The 19,435-nt window shown below is 39.8% G+C and overlaps 1 protein-coding gene, 1 long non-coding RNA gene and 1 pseudogene across 3 annotated transcripts in view; 2 read left to right on the plus strand and 1 right to left on the minus strand.

Annotated features, from left to right (window-relative positions):
* Nucleotides 1–280: 280 nt before the first annotated feature.
* POMP (proteasome maturation protein) lies at nucleotides 281–15,184 on the minus strand. Its single transcript, XM_027116595.1, has 6 exons — nucleotides 15,005–15,184; nucleotides 12,390–12,487; nucleotides 10,610–10,670; nucleotides 8,520–8,621; nucleotides 6,715–6,808; nucleotides 281–2,297 (listed from the first exon to the last, which is right to left on the minus strand). The coding sequence occupies exons 1-6, from the start codon at nucleotides 15,005–15,007 to the stop codon at nucleotides 2,230–2,232; spliced, it is 426 nt and encodes a 141-aa protein (XP_026972396.1). The 5' UTR covers nucleotides 15,008–15,184; the 3' UTR covers nucleotides 281–2,229.
* Nucleotides 15,185–16,560: 1,376 nt separating this feature from the next.
* LOC113625731 (heterogeneous nuclear ribonucleoprotein A3 pseudogene) lies at nucleotides 16,561–18,054 on the plus strand (annotated as a pseudogene). The gene has a single exon (XR_003434828.1). The product of XR_003434828.1 is annotated as a heterogeneous nuclear ribonucleoprotein A3 pseudogene (transcript).
* Nucleotides 18,055–19,030: 976 nt separating this feature from the next.
* The window catches only part of LOC113625734 (uncharacterized), a 43,287-nt gene continuing 42,882 nt past the window's right edge, over nucleotides 19,031–19,435 (plus strand). Inside the window, exon 1 of the long non-coding RNA XR_003434829.1 lies at nucleotides 19,031–19,379. This is a non-coding gene — a long non-coding RNA (uncharacterized LOC113625734). The remainder of the gene's footprint in view (nucleotides 19,380–19,435) is intronic.

A 19,435-nucleotide genomic window follows, 5' to 3' on the forward strand; every position in this document is an offset into this window, starting at 1 on the left:
TCAAAAGTAATCTACCTGTTCAGACAATTTTCTACACTCTTGAAATGTCTGCATTCAAAGGAGTAACAAAATGCAGGAAAGCACTGGGTTATACTTATGTGTACTCCTGAAAGAGGGATAAAACCCACTGCAAAAAGAAAAATTAATAAAAAATAAGCCTATCATTTATATTTTGTACAGAGGGTAGGACTGAAGAGACATGTCTAGTGAAAGAGCCATCCCATGATGTGCCAAACAGTGCTCAGTTATTTGCAAACCCACCCGATTCGAGACAATAAAATCCACAAATTCCTTTATTCACATATATATTTAAAAAAGTAACACAGAACTACATTACAGTCCATTAATTATGTTTATCTCTCTTTTATTGTGAATTTTATCATTTTAGTGTTAGTAAAATTAATTGTAATCAGGCACCAACCTGTGAAGTATCTCTTAAACCCTCAAAATACTAAACTAATTCCTTAAAACAAACCCCACGGCATCTGAAAGAAAAAATGCCTAACTGAAGAGTCTGGCACCTAGGCAAAGTATCTCAGAGGAACCTGAAATTTACTCTCATGAAGGAACCCAAATCATCCCAACTCCAGGCACACACTGCAGTTTGCAGAGACTACTAGCAAACGTTCCAGCACCGAGGTACACGGGAAGAATTAACTGATGCTAATAAATATTACTATAAAGGCGAAAGCAAGCATATAAATCAAAGGTTCTCATCCCTGGAGAGCTTTTCAAAAGTAGACTTCCTGGGATCCACCCCAGACTCGTCCTTCTGGAATTTCTGAGATTCAGACCCTGACACCAAAATTCTTTCACAAGATTTCCAGGTGATTTTACACGCACCCAGGGAGAAGGATCATGGGTGTAAACACAAAGGAGGTAAAAGAGGAAAAGGCGAGAGGGGCAAGCATGAAGACCTTCAGAGAATAAGCACTAATCACGATTACCAATTTCTGTGTTTAAAGCATCAGTTTTTCCATTTAAACTATGTTCATTAATTCATAGTACCTTCTACTGGTCAGGAAGAGTATCTACTATTCCTAAAACTAATTAAGGTACAGAAATATCCAACTTTGTTAATTAGTTGAAAGAGAACACGTTTAGAAACAATCAATTAGTGAACCTTCATTATTTCTATATTTTCTCATAATTTAAGTGTAAAGTGGGTTGGCAAATATTGTGTTGGCAAAGGCAGTTTTAAGCTCAATTCTCAACGGTCAGGAGCAATCTTTACAGTAGGATGTTTAGCAGCATCCCTAGCCTCCTTGCACTAGATGCCAGCTGGAAACCCTCCCCAAAGTTGTGACAACCAGAAATTTCTCTAGACACTGTTAAATGACCCCCCCCCACTCCCAGTGGGGGGAGAAAACATTGCCTTCAGTCATAGATCAGTGACTTAGACAATAAAAATACTCCTGAGAAATTGATAATCTTTAATTTTGTATACTAGGTCCATAAAAAAATACCTTATTAACAAAGAACAACCATAGGGAAGATTTATTTTTAAATAAACTATTATTGAATTTGTTCATGAATAGTTGTATGTGTACATGAATGTTCTGTTTTCCTTTTTAAATTTAAGCATCTTATGATATATTAATCTATGCAGTACTACAGTTTAATTGACATCTGCTGATTGTTTAATTTTTCACTTTAAAGACAAGACCAAAATCAAAACCTCTGAACTTATACTTTTCAACCTGAAAGAATCAAAGAATGTAGTTATAATCCTAAGTAGCATCAATAAAGCAAGTGTTATTCTTATGAGTATTAATGGACTATACTGAAACAAGGTAAAATATAATAGTCTTATTTTGTACTTACTTTGAAATGCTGCCACTGAACAGATGTTTATTCTGAAAGATGCTACTATGAAGTTTGCAGGCTCAAATACCAATAATGATTATTCAAAATTAAATTTATGAAATAACTAGGAAACAGGCTGAATGGGAACCTGTGCATAGTTTTATGATATTAATTAGCAACATTTTTTTAAAGACATAGAAGGCTATTGTTTTAATATAAATTAGAAGTTTTTAAACCATCTCCCTTTAGTGCCTTCAATTATCACATAAACCAAAGACCCAAATAACTTCAAATGATCACAGATACTATTTAGGCAAAAATTCTCATGTGTCAGTAATTTTAATGTTGTGCACGTCAAAATTATAGTAAAAAACGACTATAAACAAGATGCAGCCCCTCTACTTCCATGAACAGCACACTGCATTACAGTAAACCAAGCTTATATTCAACCATCAAATGTGGTTCTCCCATTAGTTCACTTTGTGACGGGTCTGAAAACAAACAAAAACAAACATATTAAAGAACTGGACACTTAGAATGGGTGCATTCTACTGTATGTCAAGTATACCTCAATTCAGGTGATTGTAAAAGAAAATATAGATTGAATAAGTTCTTTTTCAAAGTTCTTAAGTTTTCCAGTGCTTTCCAGTTGACTCTAGGAACGATCTCTAATAAGAGATTAAACAATCTGTAATCTAATTTGCAAAACCCATTTTATTTCTATCACTCTGTGTTCTGTTGCAAATATATATATACACAAACCAGAAGTCTAGAGCAAGAAAACCTTAAAAACCTTCACTCTCTTGTCTGTATTGACGAGTCAGACAAAAGTCTTACTTTAACTGCAATAATGCACCTAAGAGTTTTTAAAATGAATAACAACATTAAGCTTCCTACAAACAAACAAAGCCTCTTCTCCTCCACACAGGACAAGAAACAGAATAAATACCCAACGAAATAAACTGTAAAATCAGTTTGTAAAAATAAATAATCATTAAAATAATGATTACCAAGAGTAACATCAATTTGGATGTTTCCTCACTGGATCTCCTAAGAGACTGGAGATTACTGTGTCACATTAGTTCAGCAATCTCTACTCTTGACATCTGTCACACAACAAAGTAACCTTAGCAACAACTGATACTGTTACAATTATTAATAGAGTAAATGGTTATGTATACAACAGGCATCCAAAACCCAAATTAAGAAAAAGTATGTCCGCACATGAGTACAAAGAACAAAGATGTTTGCTGCAGCCCTGTTTTGTTAATAAGAGAGAAAACTCAATACATGTATTGATGCAGCATACCTACTACCGTAAGATACACACAGTATGATACCAATTGTGATAAAAAAATATATACAAAAAGCAACGCCAGATATTTTCTGATTATATATATTTGTATGAAGACACACAGAAAAAAGTCTGGAAGGACATACACTAACTAAAAGCAAGCAGCAGGCAAATAGGGAAGCAGGGAGAGAAATGGGTATGGGGTAAACATGGAGGACTTGAGTCTCAGCTGTAATGTTTTCAATATTTAAACAAAGAATATCCTTATTTATATAATAACAACTTCCCTTTTAAACTCTGCTTTTTAAAGCTTTTGACTTTAATAAAATACATGCTTATTAAATAAATCACTTGCACCAGAAGACAGCACACCATGTAAGCAAGGCCCTGGCCCGTGAGACTCCCAGGGAGGACCCGGCCTCTTGGTCAGTCTCAGTTCCCTCATCTTAAAGTGACAGAACTAGAGTAAACGGAAGGCCACTTTCAGCATTAAGAAAAAGGCTAGTTGTGACTTTCTTACTGCCTTCCTCACATTCTCTTCCCTTCCTTAAAATATAATGTGCAGATTTTTCTTGGCCAAGCACTTCCCTGATGAGCAAGCAAACAAAACCCTGATCACCTCCAACACTTTAAAAAATGTAAATTGGAGAATTATACAGATTTTCATCACAGTTGACTAGTCTTCATATCACGCTTAGATTAACACACTACTCCCTCATTACAGACTTTAAAATTCCTTCTGGGTCAAATGTGATGAGGAGAATGTGGTGAGCAACAGCTTTCAACACTCATCATGGATTAAGCACTTTATGAGGCACTGGAGACACAAGAGTTAACAAGACAAAGTCCCCAGCTCTCGCGAGGCCTGTATTTAAGTTGGGGAAAACAAATAAGAAACAAGAAAAATACTGAAAAAGTGATAAGCAAAGAATGAAAATGAGGTGACAGGGTGACTGGGACTACTTTAGACTGGGTAGTCTCTGAAGGAGTGACATTTAAACTGGGATCTGAAAAGTGAGGGGGAAAGTATTCTAAGCAGAAGGAACAGCTAAGGCAAGGCCCTAAGGTGAAGCCATAAACTGTCCATAAATTATACAGTCACAGTCCCCACAAGGGGGAAACTACCCAAAGTGCAGTGCAGTGATCTCATCCTGACAAAAATCACCTACCTAAACAGAGGATCTTTCTAGTTCTTAGCTGCCTTACAGAGATGCAAGGAATGAATATATAAAGATGTCCATAAGATAGCTAGTGATCTTTTTTTTTTTTTTTGCAGTACACGGGCCTCTCACTGTTGTGGCCTCTCCTGTTGCGGAGCACAGGCTCCGGACACGCAGGCTCAGCGGCCATGGCTCACGGGCCCAGCCGCTCCGCGGCATGTGGGATCTTCCTGGACCAGGGCACGAACCCGTGTCCCCTGCATCGGCAGGCGGACTTGCAACCACTGCGCCACCAGGGAAGCCCCCGCTAGTGATCTTTTTAAATCTGAAATTCTATCACATGTCACGGCTTAAAATCACTCAATGGGTATGGACACCAAGGGGGGATCGTCGGAGGCGGGGCAGGGGTGGTGGTGGTGGGATGAACTGGGAGACTGCGATTGACACATATACACTAATATGCATAAAATAGATAACTAATAACCTGCTGTTTGAAAAAATAAAATTAAAAAAAAGATTATAAATTGAAAGAAAACAGAAGAGCTGAAGAAAAAAATAAAATAAAGTTACAGTCTTCAGATGTCAAAAGAAAAAAAAAATCACTCAATGGCTTTCTGTTGCATTCTGAATAAACTTTTTATGGTCTGCAAGGCGCTGGCTCCTCTGTACCTGCCTGGCTTTTCAACCTCACCTTATTCTACTTTCCACTTCCCTCAAAACACTCCAGCTACATGGGCCTTCTTAACATGTTCTTATGTGTGTTGAGAGACAATTCTCTAGGAGCCTTTCTTGATTCCACAAGTCTTGGAAGCAGAGGCACTGTCTGCCTTTGTTCTGGACTCTCTTTCCAAGGCTGTTTCTAAAGAGAGATCATGTTGCCCTTGGGGCACAGAATAGGCAGGCTGACTGCCCATTATAAGATTCAGGTGCCCTGAACTTGGGGTTCCCCTTACTGTAACAAAATACACTCTATATGCTGGTTTCATCTAACCCTCTTCTTGCTGCCCTGTGGGAACTGGGGCTTAGGGACCCAACAGAAAAGCTGAGGCTCTGGCTTCTGCTACTGCCGTGAATAACAAACTGCCCTTTGTCTCGAGGAGTCTGTCTCTGCCAGCATCCGTGAAACCACAGAGGGCTAACTTGTTAGCTCTTAAGTGGAATAAACCCTTCAGAGCTCTTCGGCTGTTCTCAGGTTAGAGACCCTGGACATACAGCTTCTTCTGTCTGAAATATTCTTCCCTCTACTTTTAGCTCAACTAATTCATGTATCTTTCAGGAATCAATTTATATGTCATATTCCCAGAGGTGCCTGGCCCTCCTACCCAACAACAAACTATACACCTACCCCCTTTATTCTTAGAATTTAATCACTGTTTATAACTACATGTTTGTGTTTTAACTGTTAATGTTTACCTCCCCCATTAGGAAGCACAGATGTTTCGCTTTTTTCACTGTCGTATATTCAAAGCCTAGCCCAGTGCCTGACGTATAACAATTATTTTACTGACTGAATAAATGCTCAGTAAGTCCCTCTCCCTTTTTTTCACATGACTTTACAGAGGCTGATTTTTAAATGAGTGCATTTTTATAACTAAAAGATAATTATAAACCTGAGCTCTCACCTTCCTAATTTTAAATGAGGTCTAAATTCAATGTAAAAGCTTAGGAATTCCAGGTTTTCCTGCATTCAAAAAGTTCCCTCAGGGAAGATTCTCAAAGAGGAGTCTCATGAGATTTCTGTTGCATCCACAGCATCTCGTTACCGGACATTAGCAGCCAAGCAAAAGTAATATAATTTAATCCTGTTGGGTTTTTCTGTTTCTCCTAAACTGCTGAGGTATAATGAACAGAAGTAATACTGGACAGAATTATATTTGTTTACCTTCCTCAGAACCAGAAAAAAATAAAGGATGCTGCATGTATTGCTCTTACTTAAAAGCCATTTATGTCATACATAATATAATCATCCAGAGAATTTTGTTAAAAATGACAGATTCTTCTTTACTATTCACCATCTATAGAAACACAACAATTACTTAGGAGGAAAGGGTGGGTATTTTTTAAAGAAAACTTTGATCTGATTTTTTCTAGTTGTTTTTAAAACTAGTCACATCCCACAAACATTCTGAACAGTGCAACAACAATCCTCGTTTAAGCTACCCTAAGAATATTGTACTGGACTCAACACATCAGACTTTATCCTCAGGATATGAAAGGAATGACTGTCATTAATTGACTGAAATGACTATAATCTCAGAACTCCATAAATAATTTTCACTTTTAAAACCAGTTTAACAGTTATTACCATTAAATTTTATCTTATTTCACTGAATAAACACAAATGAATTCAATCAGCTATAAACTCCACGAGGACGAAGATGCTGTAGGCTTCATCTGCTGCTGTTGTCTTGTACATTACTGGGGCTCTATAAAAAGGTATGGAATGACACTTACCATTAAGAATATCTTCAAATCCAATAGTCTCATCATTACCCCTCAAAATATCCAATGAAAGGTTTGAGCTTGGAAGAAATGGAAGACGCTGAACCTTCAGGAAAAGTATAAAAAGGCAAAATTAGAAAAAACCAAGGGGAAAAAATATACATGACCAAATTTCACATTCTTCATTCTTTATTTGTAAAATTCACAAAACCAAGTAACATATCAATTTAACCAACGTGGGTTAATCAATTTAACATGCAAGTTCACATTTGAGACCCAAACCAAAATTTTAAAAATTCCTCAACACTTTATGCAAAATATATACACTGAAACTGAGAGCTTCTCACTGACACTTAACAATCCCATCAGGCTTGCTCACGTTCGAGGGCTTCGCTTCCGTCCAGGAAACCCAAGCACACACCATGTGATGACATGCAAAATCCTAGAGCCTAACACCATTCTTTGTTCCTAATAAACGTGGGATGATCAAATTCCTGAAGAAATTCCAACTCAGCGAGAGCAGTATTCTATTTAGTAAACCAATTATTCATTTTTTATGTTGTTCTGTATTGCTCACACAAATGTTTAAGTTATGACCCTTTAAAACAGTACCGATAGGGACTTCCCTGGTGGCACAGTGGTTAAGAATCTGCCTGCCAATGCAGGGGACATGGGTTTGATCCCTGGTCTGGGAAGATCCCATATGCCGCGGAGCAACTACGCCCATGTGCCACAACTACTGAGCCTGTGCTTTAGAGCCCACGAACTACAACTACTGAGCCTGCGTGCCACAACTGCTGAAGCCAGCATGCCTAGAGCCCATGTCCCGCAACAAGAGAAGCCACCGCAATGAGAAGTCCACGCACCGCAACGAAAAGTAGCCCCCACTCGCCACAACTAGAAAAAAGCCCATGCAGCAATGAAGACCAACGCAGCAAAAAATAAACTAATAATTACTTTAAAAAAAAAAAAAACAGTAGTGGTAACTAGAAATGAAGATCAAAGTCACCTGTGGGCCTTTAAAAACCACAATGCCATTGTGAACTAGTGTTATATACTTTTTTCAATTATTAAATACATATACTGCAGACTAGTATCTAAGTACAGTGGAGAAAGCATGGGCTGTACAGTCAGAGAGATCTGGATTCAAATTCTGCTTTTATTACTTACTTAGACTTTGCCTAAGTTACCTGACTTGTGTCACCCTGTTTCCATCTGTGAACTAGGATAACAGCACCTTCCTCTCAAACCTGCAGCATGGTGCAGTGTAAAGTATACATATATAGTCAATGGCACATAGTTTGTACCCAACAAACTTTAATGTAGCCAAACCAAATTTTCAGTTTTTCTGTTCTTTGTTAGTTGTCCAGCAATCACTGGAATCAATGGATGTGACAGAATCCAGAGCACAGATGGGCGGACAGTTCTTACACACTTGGAACAACCTTTCCGAATATCTTCTTCCTAAGCAACAGGTATACTCAGCAATACACAACCTGCCTATTAGATACCTCCACCTGGATACTCCTAGAGGCATCTCAGATTCAGTGTAACCCCCCAAAGGAGAAAAACATGAAAAGTGAACACAGGTAAGTTTTCAGACAGTGAGCCTATAATTTAAAGGAGTTTTCCATTTCAAAGCTTCTTTTCTCTATGAAGTAGAAATCAAGGTCATATCCTAAAGGGGGGAAAGTAGGATAGGTTGTAGGGGAGAAGAGAAGGTAAGGTTTGCACAGCTGTTATTAAAATAGAAGGCTCCTTCCAACTGATATCAACACACAGGTGGGATGCATACAAACTGACATTCATAAACCCACCTGCTGCACTGCCTTGAATTCCATTTGTAGTTTTAATGGAGCAAAGAGACCCTGGATGTTTCTCAGTGTGGAAAAGTTCATTTTATCTTGGTTGAGCTGGAACTATAAAGACAACAATGTAATTTTAAATGTTACTCAACATTCTGCTTTCAAAACAGTTAGCACTGATACGCATGTGACACAATACTTAGAGGAAAGATTTCAATATCCATAACTGAAATAAAAATGAAGTATTTTTACTAATTTCTTTGACAAATTTTAGAATATGTATGTCTATATTTTACCTGGCATGCAGGTGTCCTTCACTGGTGTAAAATTACCACCTAAAATGTAGATTTACAGAACTAATACATTAAGGGAATGTTTTTCACATTGCAAAAGTGTATTTACAAAGCATAATCATATTTCAATGCTTTTGATTAGAATTACTGTAAAACTGGTAGAGCAAAAAGGTGTAAATAACCTCAGATCCAGAAAGTTTTATACAGGGACAATAATTAGTAAGAAATTTCTAAGTATGAAAGTATCTACTTCAAAGGATTTCATAAAAGAAATAATCAGACCCATTATACGGTCCTGTTAATTAAACAACAACCCTTAAACTCCACCTTTCTGAGTAATTGAGTCTGGGGGAAAAAAGAAACCCAAACTCTGAAGTCTGTCCAATTTGTGTTGGGTACTAATAAGCAATTTTATTCTGGAATCATACTCTTACTAAGCACTGATACTACTTCTAAAAAACGAGTCAGGGCTTCTCTGGTGGTGCAGCAGTTGAGAGTCCGCCTGCCGATGCAGCGGACGCGGGTTCGTGCCCCAGTCTGGGAGGATCCCACATGCCGCGGAGCAGCTGGGCCCGTGAGCCATGGCCGCTGAGCCTGCGTGTCCGGAGCCTGTGCTCCGCAACGGGAGAGGCCACAACAGTGAGAGGCCCGGGTAGCGCAAAAAAAAAAAAAAAAAAGTCAGGTTTACCCCATCTAAATATGTATAATTTATCTTTGAACCCAAATGCAGAACTTCACATTCACCTCTTTGTTTTTCTTGAAGTTCTGGCCTAGTCTTTTGGTCTACTGGGTCATCTATGATGTAGTTCACTTATTCATCAAAACGAGCTATCCGTGTCAGCTTTTTCTTCCATAAACCTGATTTATATGTTTTCTATGGCTAATCTGAAATATCTGAAAAACAACCTTCTCATCTTCTGAGCATGAAACCAGAATGCAGCTAAAGCAGCCAGGGGCCCCTTTATTTTCTCGTCTAATTTGAACTTCAATTTCATCATCAAATTATTTGTTCTACTCTTTCTTAAGGAAAAATCTTTCCCCTTGCTGAAGAGGGAGGAAACAAAACAAAACAAAACAAAAAAAACGGAATAGGTCAGCTTCCTGTTAACTGGGTAACACTGCACCATCATCCCCAAGTAGTAAGACACCTCCTTGTTCTTGCTCTGAATGTGTTATTTAAAAACCCTTTAGGTTGTCCTTAGGACATCTGTACAAGCTATACCCTCTGGGGAATAACCTTTCCCCACCTATTTATCTGGTTAATACTGTTCTAAAACTGTTCAAATGCCCTCTTCTAGAAAGCTTTCCACAGATGCTTGCTCCATCCCTGGTCCTCTACAACACTTTATGAAGCCCCTATCCACTGCTTATCTTCCCATTAAAATTTCAGCCCCTTAAGGATGGGGACTATGTCATATTCACCTGTGCATCTACTGTGCCCAGCAGTAACTTGGAGATACAGGGCTTGAAAAAGAGGTCAAGGCTAGAGATATGGGCTTGGGAAGACCAACAGCAAAAATGGCAGGGGAAAAAATATAAAAGAAAATGGGATCATCAAAGGAGAACATATGAAAGGAATGGAAAGGTGGACTAACCTCTAGAAATGTCTATAAAAAAGACAAAGAAGAATGTGTAGAAAGGGAGCTTTAGTGAAGCAATACAATGATAACTCAAAGATTACGATATTGAAAACAAGGCCTCAAGTTTTTCATGGTTAAATGCTCAACACCAGAAGTGTCTTAATCAAGTATTATTAAAAAATATTTTTCTACTAAAGGATAAAAATAAAAACACAGGTAACATACTTACATTTTTTTCTGATAATTCAAGAGGATGACTGGGCAAAAGTTCATTTTTCACATAAGAAAAACTGAAAATAAACATTTAAGATGGAAGATTATATATTACTGAATACCTAGAGCTCAAAATCACATCCATCACTGTTGTAGTATAAATAAATGGCACAAGGGAGTTTTGGGGGGATGAGTAAACTGTTCTGTATCCTGAGTGTGGTGGTGATGGTTCTGGGAATTAACACATGTTTTAAAATTCATAGAACTATACACCAAAAGGAAGACAAGAAGTCAAATTTACTGAATATTGTTTTAAATGCATCTATTATAGATACTGGTGGTCAAGACTTCAATTCACTGGGGAGAACCCCCCCAAAAATGGTGCTAAATGATGCCCTGTACCTAGAAGAAATTTAATAAAAAGTATGTTTAATACTATTACTCTGGTGACATGATTCTTGTATTATATAAAATATCTAAGCCTCTTTTGTTCAGATCTAATGCATATTCAATAGTTAATATATTTTTGGTAAACACATGTTGAACGGTCTGTTTGACATTTACCAAACACCTACTATGTATAAAGTACCATATTAGGTGATATACAGCTAGAACCAGGCCCAGGTCTTTATCACCCTAGATATACAAAGAAGACTATCTTATTGTCCAAACCAGGATCTGAGAGCTGAAGGAAACCTTAGAAATCCTGCAACAATCGTTTACTGAATACTATCTTTGTACAGAACATTATCCGCAAAGTGGAATTTGATAATGGCTCTGCTCGTGGCAATCTTACAGTCTAACTGGGAAGGAAAAGAAGCATTTCATGTGAAAACAAAAAAACAAAAACGAATCACCCGGATTGGTTACTGGCTAGCTAATAAATCTGATTATACTATACTACTGCCAATTCCAAAGGCAATATAGTGCATCTTTTACTACGGAATGAAGACAATAGTGAGGTATTATGTCTGCTCCCAGAGACCAATATTAGAATGATATTCTAAGACAGTAAGAGTAAACACCTTAAAATTAGATATAAAATTCAAAAATTCAACACACAGTACATACAAAGCGGGGAGGAAAGCATTATCCTTATTTGATTAAGCAGAAAAACAATGCGCCAAGGAAAAGGACCAGTACTAGAAATTCAGACCTAAACATATAGAAAAATATTGAAAATCGAGGGAAGGGGCATAACTGTACTGAAACTAGAGAAGAAAAATAAGAGCACCTAAGGCTTACCCAGTGCTTACTGATGCCATGTACTGGTCTACGTACTTTCCATGTATTCGCTCATTCAAAATAACATATATGCTATTACTAGCCTTATTTCACAGGTGTGGACACTGAGACGTAGAACAATTAAGTAACCTGCCCACAGGCATACATCTAGTAAATGGCGGAGCCAGGACCAAAACCCAGAGTCCATGCTCTTTACTGCTATGTTCTAGTGTCTCCCAAAGAACAGTCAATTACTCCAAAAGTTAATAAGATGAAGAGACAAATGGCTCTCCAAGTTATCAGCAGCACAAAGAAGAATCCTACCAAATCATGCTACTGGGTAACATCTCCTAGGAAGGTGCCCTTTCCTGGGAACCTACTACCCTGATAAGATGCTTCTTCCACTATAGAACACATCCAATCCTACCCTCCCCCTCCTCCCCTAAAATGTATTACTTGCTACCTCCTAAATTAAATATACATTTATGGCCTATCAAAATATTTAAAGAATACTGTGAGAAATAATTCACATTTTACCATAACAAAGTCAAAGTCCCAATTCCCCCATATACCCTTTTCGAAGAAGATCATGACTTTCAAAAGGTCCACTTGCTGAAAGTTCAGTAACTGGAATACTGTCCTTTAGCTGAGATCCAAGTCCTCTGGCATTCTACAACAGAAAGGAAAAACACTATTAAATATAAACAGTTCAAAAAAACACTGTTTAAGCACTGGAAAGAAAGGATAAGGTCTTTGCCCTCAAAGGGCCCAGTCTAGACAAGTACCATGAGCTTTAGCATTATGGTAGAGGAATATACATGGTTCAGTGAATAAAATCGAATTTGGGGTAGGAAGGATTCCTGAGTTGATCTCTGAGTGCTGTCAGATTGAAAGGCATTCACGTAAAACAAGAACATGGGTAAAAGTATAAAAATATAAATGAGCAAGCTACAAGTCGTTTGAGATGACCAGCTAACTACATGTCTGAGTAGAGCAGTAAAGGCTGGCCAAAAGAAAAAATGAAAAGGCTTCAATATGCAAAGAAACTTCTGTTTTATTCTGAAATAGACAGAGAGCCTCTGAAGGGTTATGGCATGATCAGATTTACTTTTATTGGAAAGATCCCCCCTTAGGTTAGAATGATCGGCACAGAATGAAAAATGTTGAGGGCAGAATCCTGGGGAATACCATTCCTTATGGACAAGGAAGAACAAGGAAAATGGGATTAAGAACAGAGAGAACAGCTAGAAGAGAGTAGTCACAGGAGCTAAGAAAGAAAGGGAATTTCAGAAAGTTTTTGGTTCCCATAAGAGGGTACTACCTATGAAAAATAAATGTACCTAATCAGGATGGTATAAATAAAAAAAAATAAAAACAAAGACTCACGGTATATTTGGTACTAGTGTATGGTCACCCTACTCATTTATACTATAATTTAATCACCAAATATTTATTAAATATCTACTATGTGGCAGGTTCTCTACTAGATACTGAAGATACATATCTGTCTTCCAGGGCTTAATCTAATGAAGATAGAGTAAACATGCAATTAAAATGTAATACATGTTACCATAGTTAAAACACAAGATGCTGAGTTTAAGTTACTTGTTGCTGAAATACATCTTCCCTGCAATTCTGCAGAAAACCGTAAAACAGCTGCAGGTCGTTTGGAGTGTTATACTCTTCTGGGAGAAACTATTCTGAGAAACCAGCTTTTTAAATTGATGTTTTACTTTATTTTTATATTTTACTAAGTCAGGTACTGCACAGTGTCCCGGGTTTCCTCAATCTACCACCCCAGTCCAGGCTCTCACACGTGGATAATGTTAACAGCACTGCCTCTAGCCTGTTCTATTTTCCAATTCTGCACAGCAAGATTTGCCTGATAAGCAATTTTCCTCACCAAAGCTGTTAAAAAAACAAAACAAAACGAAAAGCAAAAACCTTTCACTGGTTTGTCAATGTCTTGCCTGAATAATGTCCAAGGTCCGAAGCCTGGAACTCAAGAAGCTGTACAACAGGTTTCAACTCTCCCACATAGAAGTCACAGTTAATTAGGAAAAGAAGCTGAAATCTAGTGTGGAGGCCACTAACCTGACGAAGGCACAGAACCTCTCCGGCCCTGTTTACTCATCCTTCCAGCTGCCTGAACTCTTTCCAGGACCAGAGTTGTATGATTGTACCTTTCCAAAAACACCTTCTGTTGCTTTCCTACATAAAGGTTCTCCTTCTCCCAGACTGCTTTATTGTAGAGTAACGGAAGAAAAGTTTCCTCTACACACAAAGAAAAGGGGGATCCTGATCTCTGGGATCTACTGTTATCACTTTCCCAATTCCCTCCTGTAAAACATGAGAATCAGTACATGATATTTCTAATAAAGTAGCAGAGGAAAACAAATCTATGAAAAGTTAATTAACACTGGTTACTTGAGGATGTTTATTAAACCTCTTTACTATGTTCAGCAGTATTTACCAACAGAAACTTTCTAGATTTGGATGGCCCAGCAGCAGTACTGGTAGTATCAGAGTCGCGAGCAATGACGATTCAAGAATCTCTCCCAAACATCAAACTTTTAAGTTAAAAAGAGAGAAGGGGCGGGGCAGGAGGAGACCCAATAACAATACTGACAAACGGGGAGTAGCAACTATCCAATTTTCCCCCCTCCAACACCTGCCATACTACGAGCTCCCAAAAATGTTTGTGGGGTAAAGTTGAGTGATGGAAAAGGGACCCACAGCTGTGGGTTTGTTATCAAGGCAGTTCCGAGGGTCAGGGGTGGGTGAGGATGTCGGGCACTAGGCTCCCAAAGGTCCTCCCCTCGGGCGAGGGGTAGTCGGCCGCGCCGCACCCCAGACCGTTGCACTTTTGGGGGTGTCCTTTCCGGCTCGGCGCCAACTACGGGAAGGGACCGGGGTCGGGGCCGACTGGGGGACTTGGGGATGGGAGAGAGGAGGCGGTGGGAAAGGACGAAGCCGAGGCGCCGCTCGCGGGACCAGCGCCGGAGCCCTGCCCAGGAGGCGGCCACGAACCCCCGGACCCCGTGACTCGACAAATCATGGCGCCCGAGGCCGGCCTCCTCCTCCCGCCGCCGCCGCCACCGGGGAACGGGCTGGGGAGCGGCGGCCTGCTCCTGCGGCCACGGACCCGAGCCCGCAGGCCACTCGGGTCGCCCAGGGTCTCACTCACCATCTTCAACTCGCTCTGCGAACAGCTTCTCAGCCTGTTACCGTCAGCCGACCCCGCGGCTCACTTCCGTTTCCGGGGTTGCCCCCACCCACATCCGCCGGAAGTGCGTCCGTCCGGGCGAGGAAGGAAGGAGGGTGCGGGGCACCTGGAGGGAGCCGCACGGGGCCGGAGCTCCCACGCCTGAAGTCCCGAGGGATCGGGGACCGAGGGCGCCGTAAGGGGGTGTGGGCTGGAGGAGGGCGGGGGATGGGAGACGCGGTTGTTCACTCTGTTCGTTATCAGCTCCGACCGCTTGTGCGGCGTTGGGAGATGGGCAGTGTACTTTGCTGGATGCATCGCCCTGTTCGTCCAAAATCTCTTTGAGGTCGAGATTACGTTTTTCATAAGGGCAAACGAGGCCCAGGTGGAATGAGTGATTCGCGTGCAGTCATCCAGCTAGTGAGGCAAATGTGGAAGCCAAAGCTTTTGCCGGTTTGCTTTTATTTTTTTAAATTACTTATCGAAGGCCAGCTATGTTCAGGACTCCGGGCTGAGACTAAGAATACAGAAATGAACAGGCTCGTGTGGTTCCTGGGCTCCAGCAGTAGAGGAACTCTTGAGGTGGGCGGGGTGACAACTAAGTAAGTATGATATCAGTGACCTTTGAGGGCTTTTACTATGTAGTAACACAATTCCAAGTGCTGTACGTGAACTATCTCCTTTAACTCTTTGAATAATCTTATGAACTGAGTTCTACACTTACCTCAGTTTTACAGGCGCTGAAAGCAAGACATAAAAGAGTTTAAATAGATATGACCAAGGACACATAATCTATTATAGTTACAGTCATACACTATACTCTGTTGCCTTCCAAATGTGATGTGGTAAAAACGGACTCACGCGTTGTCACCATGTAATGGAGCTAATTTAAGGAATCCTTGGGCTGGCGGTCAAGGTGTAAGAGTGAATTAGAGAGGAGAGAATATGAAAGACATTGCTGGTAGATTTGCTTGTGCAAAAGCTCAAGTGGGAAAGAAGGCCAGTGTGGCTAAATTTCAGTGAGTAAGGTAGAGAGGAGTGTGAGATGAGACTTAGGAGATGGAGGCATATTTATCGTGGAGGCCCTTGTGTGCCAGATTAAGGATGAGGCTTTATCTTTAAAAAGACATTGAAGGATTTTAAGGAGGGAGGTCATAAGGTTGTATGTGTTATGCAGCGCATGACAGTAGATACTGTCATGGATTCCACAACCTTGAACTTCTGCGATAATCCACATTTTGAGTATTGTGCACTGCTGTCCTTATGTGTTTTCTTCTCACTCTTCAGAATGTCCATGTTTACCTTGAGATTTGAGATCGAGTGTTTCATTTGCATCCTTTTCCTTTCAGTTCCACCTAAGGAGAAATTTTAAAACTGCATCTCTATTTATTTCTTTAATTTAATTTTTATTTTATGTTGAGGTGTAGTTGATTTACAGTGTTGTGTTAGTATCAGGTGTACAGCAAAGTGGTTCAGTTATACAGACACATATATCCATTCTAAAACTGCATCTTTTTTAAAAAGTTTTTTTTGATATTGAACTCGAGTTGGAAGAGGCGAGTCCGGTCTCAAAATGGAGGGTCATGATCCAAAGGAACCAGAACAGTTGAGAAAACTGTTTATTGGTGGTCTGAGCTTTGAAACTACAGATGATAGCTTAAGAGAACATTTTGAGAAATGGGGCACACTTACAGATTGTGTGGTGATGAGAGACCCCCAAACAAAACGTTCCAGGGGCTTTGGTTTTGTTACTTACTCTTGTGTTGAAGAAGTGGATGCAGCAATGTGTGCTCGACCACACAAGGTTGATGGGCGTGTAGTGGAACCAAAGAGAGCTGTTTCTAGAGAGGATTCTGTAAAGCCTGGTGCCCATCTAACAGTGAAGAAAATTTTTGTTGGTGGTATTAAAGAAGATACAGAAGAATATAATTTGAGAGACTACTTTGAAAAGTATGGCAAGATTGAAACCATAGAAGTTATGGAAGACAGGCAGAGTGGAAAAAAGAGAGGATTTGCTTTTGTAACTTTTGATGATCATGATACAGTTGATAAAATTGTTGTTCAGAAATACCACACTATTAATGGTCATAATTGTGAAGTGAAAAAGGCCCTTTCTAAACAAGAAATGCAATCTGCTGGATCACAGAGAGGTCGTGGAGGTGGATCTGGCAACTTTATGGGTCGTGGAGGAAACTTTGGAGGTGGTGGAGGTAACTTTGGCCGTGGTGGAAACTTTGGTGGAAGAGGAGGGTATGGTGGTGGAGGTGGTGGCAGCAGAGGTAGTTATGGAGGAGGTGATGGTGGATATAATGGATTTGGAGGCGACGGTGGTAACTATGGCGGTGGTCCTGGTTACAGTAGTAGAGGAGGCTATGGTGGTGGTGGACCAGGATATGGAAACCAAGGTGGTGGATATGGTGGCGGTGGTGGAGGATATGATGGTTACAATGAAGGAGGAAATTTTGGAGGTAACTATGGTGGTGGTGGGAGTTATAATGATTTTGGAAATTACAGTGGACAACAGCAATCAAATTATGGACCCATGAAGGGGGGCAGTTTTGGTGGAAGAAGCTCGGGAAGTCCCTATGGTGGTGGTTATGGATCTGGTGGTGGAAGTGGTGGATATGGTAGCAGAAGGTTCTAAAAACTCAGAAGAAAAGGGCTACAGTTCTTAGCAGGAGAGAGAGCGAGGAGTTGTCAGGAAAGCTGCAGGTTACTTTGAGACAGTCGTCCCAAATGCATTAGAGGAACTGTAAAAATCTGCCACAGAAGGAACGATGATCCATAGTCAGAAAAGTTACTGCAGCTTAAACAGGAAACCCTTCTTGTTCAGGACTGTCATAGCCACAGTTTGCAAAAAGTGCAGCTATTGATTAATGCAATGTAGTGTCAATTAGATGTACATTCCTGAGGTCTTTTATCTGTTGTAGCTTTGTCTTTTTCTTTTTCTTTTCATTACATCAGGTATATTGCCCTGTAAATTGTGGTAGTGGTACCAGGAATAAAAAATTAAGGAATTTTTAACTTTTCAATATTTGTGTAGTTCAGTTTTTCTACATTTTAGTACAGAAACTTTAACAAAATGCAGTTTTGAAGGTGTTTCCTTGTGAGTTAACAAGTAAAGAAGATCATTGTTAATTACTATTTTGTATGAATTTTGCTAAAGTTAACTGTAAAGAAACACCTGCTGACTTGCAGTTTAAGGGGATCTATTCTCCCCATTTCCAAACCATGAAATGAATGGGCTCTGACATGTGGAGAGAATAGATATTTGTATGTTTGCAATGTGTGTTTTAGATAATAGAATTGGGTATTTAAATTAGCATATTTGTGAATTTAATAGCATTAAGATTTACTTCAAATGAAAAATCTCAAAATTCCTATTTGGTTTTTGTGCATTTTCTTTCAAAATGTAATCATATGATTTTAGTGTATTAGCTTTGCTGAGAGTCCTAGCTGTGTTTAGAACATCTCCATTCTACATTCACCTTGGTCACATGTGAACTGCTGCCATAGTTTTATTTGGGTGTAAAGAATGTCTCCTGCCCTCTGTTTAAATTCTGGAAAGGGATAGTGAATGTTTTCCGTTTCCTCCTACCTTAAGAAACATTCTTAAAATCTTCAAAATACAGGACCACTAAGCGTACTCTATCTGAGCGAATTAGTGGCTACCTTTTTTTTTCTTTTTAAAGCACAAGAGGCCCATAAATCTTCAGTTATTTTCCTTGGTTTAATATATATTTTTTTGATACAAGCTCTCAGAGCGAGAGAATAAAAATCATGCATTGTTGAACCCTTAAAAAAAAAAAAAAAAAAAAAAAAAGTTTTTTTTAATGTTTGTTGATTGCTCACAGTTCAGTCATTAATTTTTTTTTTTTTTTTTTTTTTTTTTGGTACACGGTCCTCTCACTGTTGTGGCCTCTCCCGTTGTGGAGCACAGGCTCCGGACGCGCAGGCTCAGCGGCCATGGCTCACGGGCCCAGCCGCTCTGCGGCATGTGAGATCTTCCCGGACGGGGGCACGAACCCGTGTCCCCTTCATCGGCAGGCAGACTCTCAACCACTGCGCCACCAGGGAAGCCCAGTCATTAAATATTTGTTGAGCATTGGCTTGATACTAGATTCTGGAGCTAAAGAGAAGAAAAAGCCATTTCCCTGTACTTGAGATGCTTTTGTTTTCCTGGGGCAATAGACGCATAAACAGGTATTTAAAATGCGCTGTGGTCAATGCTTAATAGAGAAAGGAGCTGGATCAGGTTGGGAACAGGGAAAGACGGCACTTGAAGAAGAAACGTGGAAAGGTGAGGATTTGAAGAAGGGCATGTTTGAAGACTGTTTCCATGTGGCTGGAGTTCTGGGTGAGTAGGTGGACCAAGATGATATGAGACTGGAGGGACTGGTCAGAGCTGATGTG

Source organism: Aethalodelphis obliquidens, unplaced genomic scaffold (genome assembly GCF_003676395.1).
Source record: "Aethalodelphis obliquidens isolate GAN/ISIS:26980383/991018 unplaced genomic scaffold, ASM367639v1 scaffold16, whole genome shotgun sequence".
Taxonomy (NCBI): domain Eukaryota; kingdom Metazoa; phylum Chordata; class Mammalia; order Artiodactyla; family Delphinidae; genus Aethalodelphis; species Aethalodelphis obliquidens.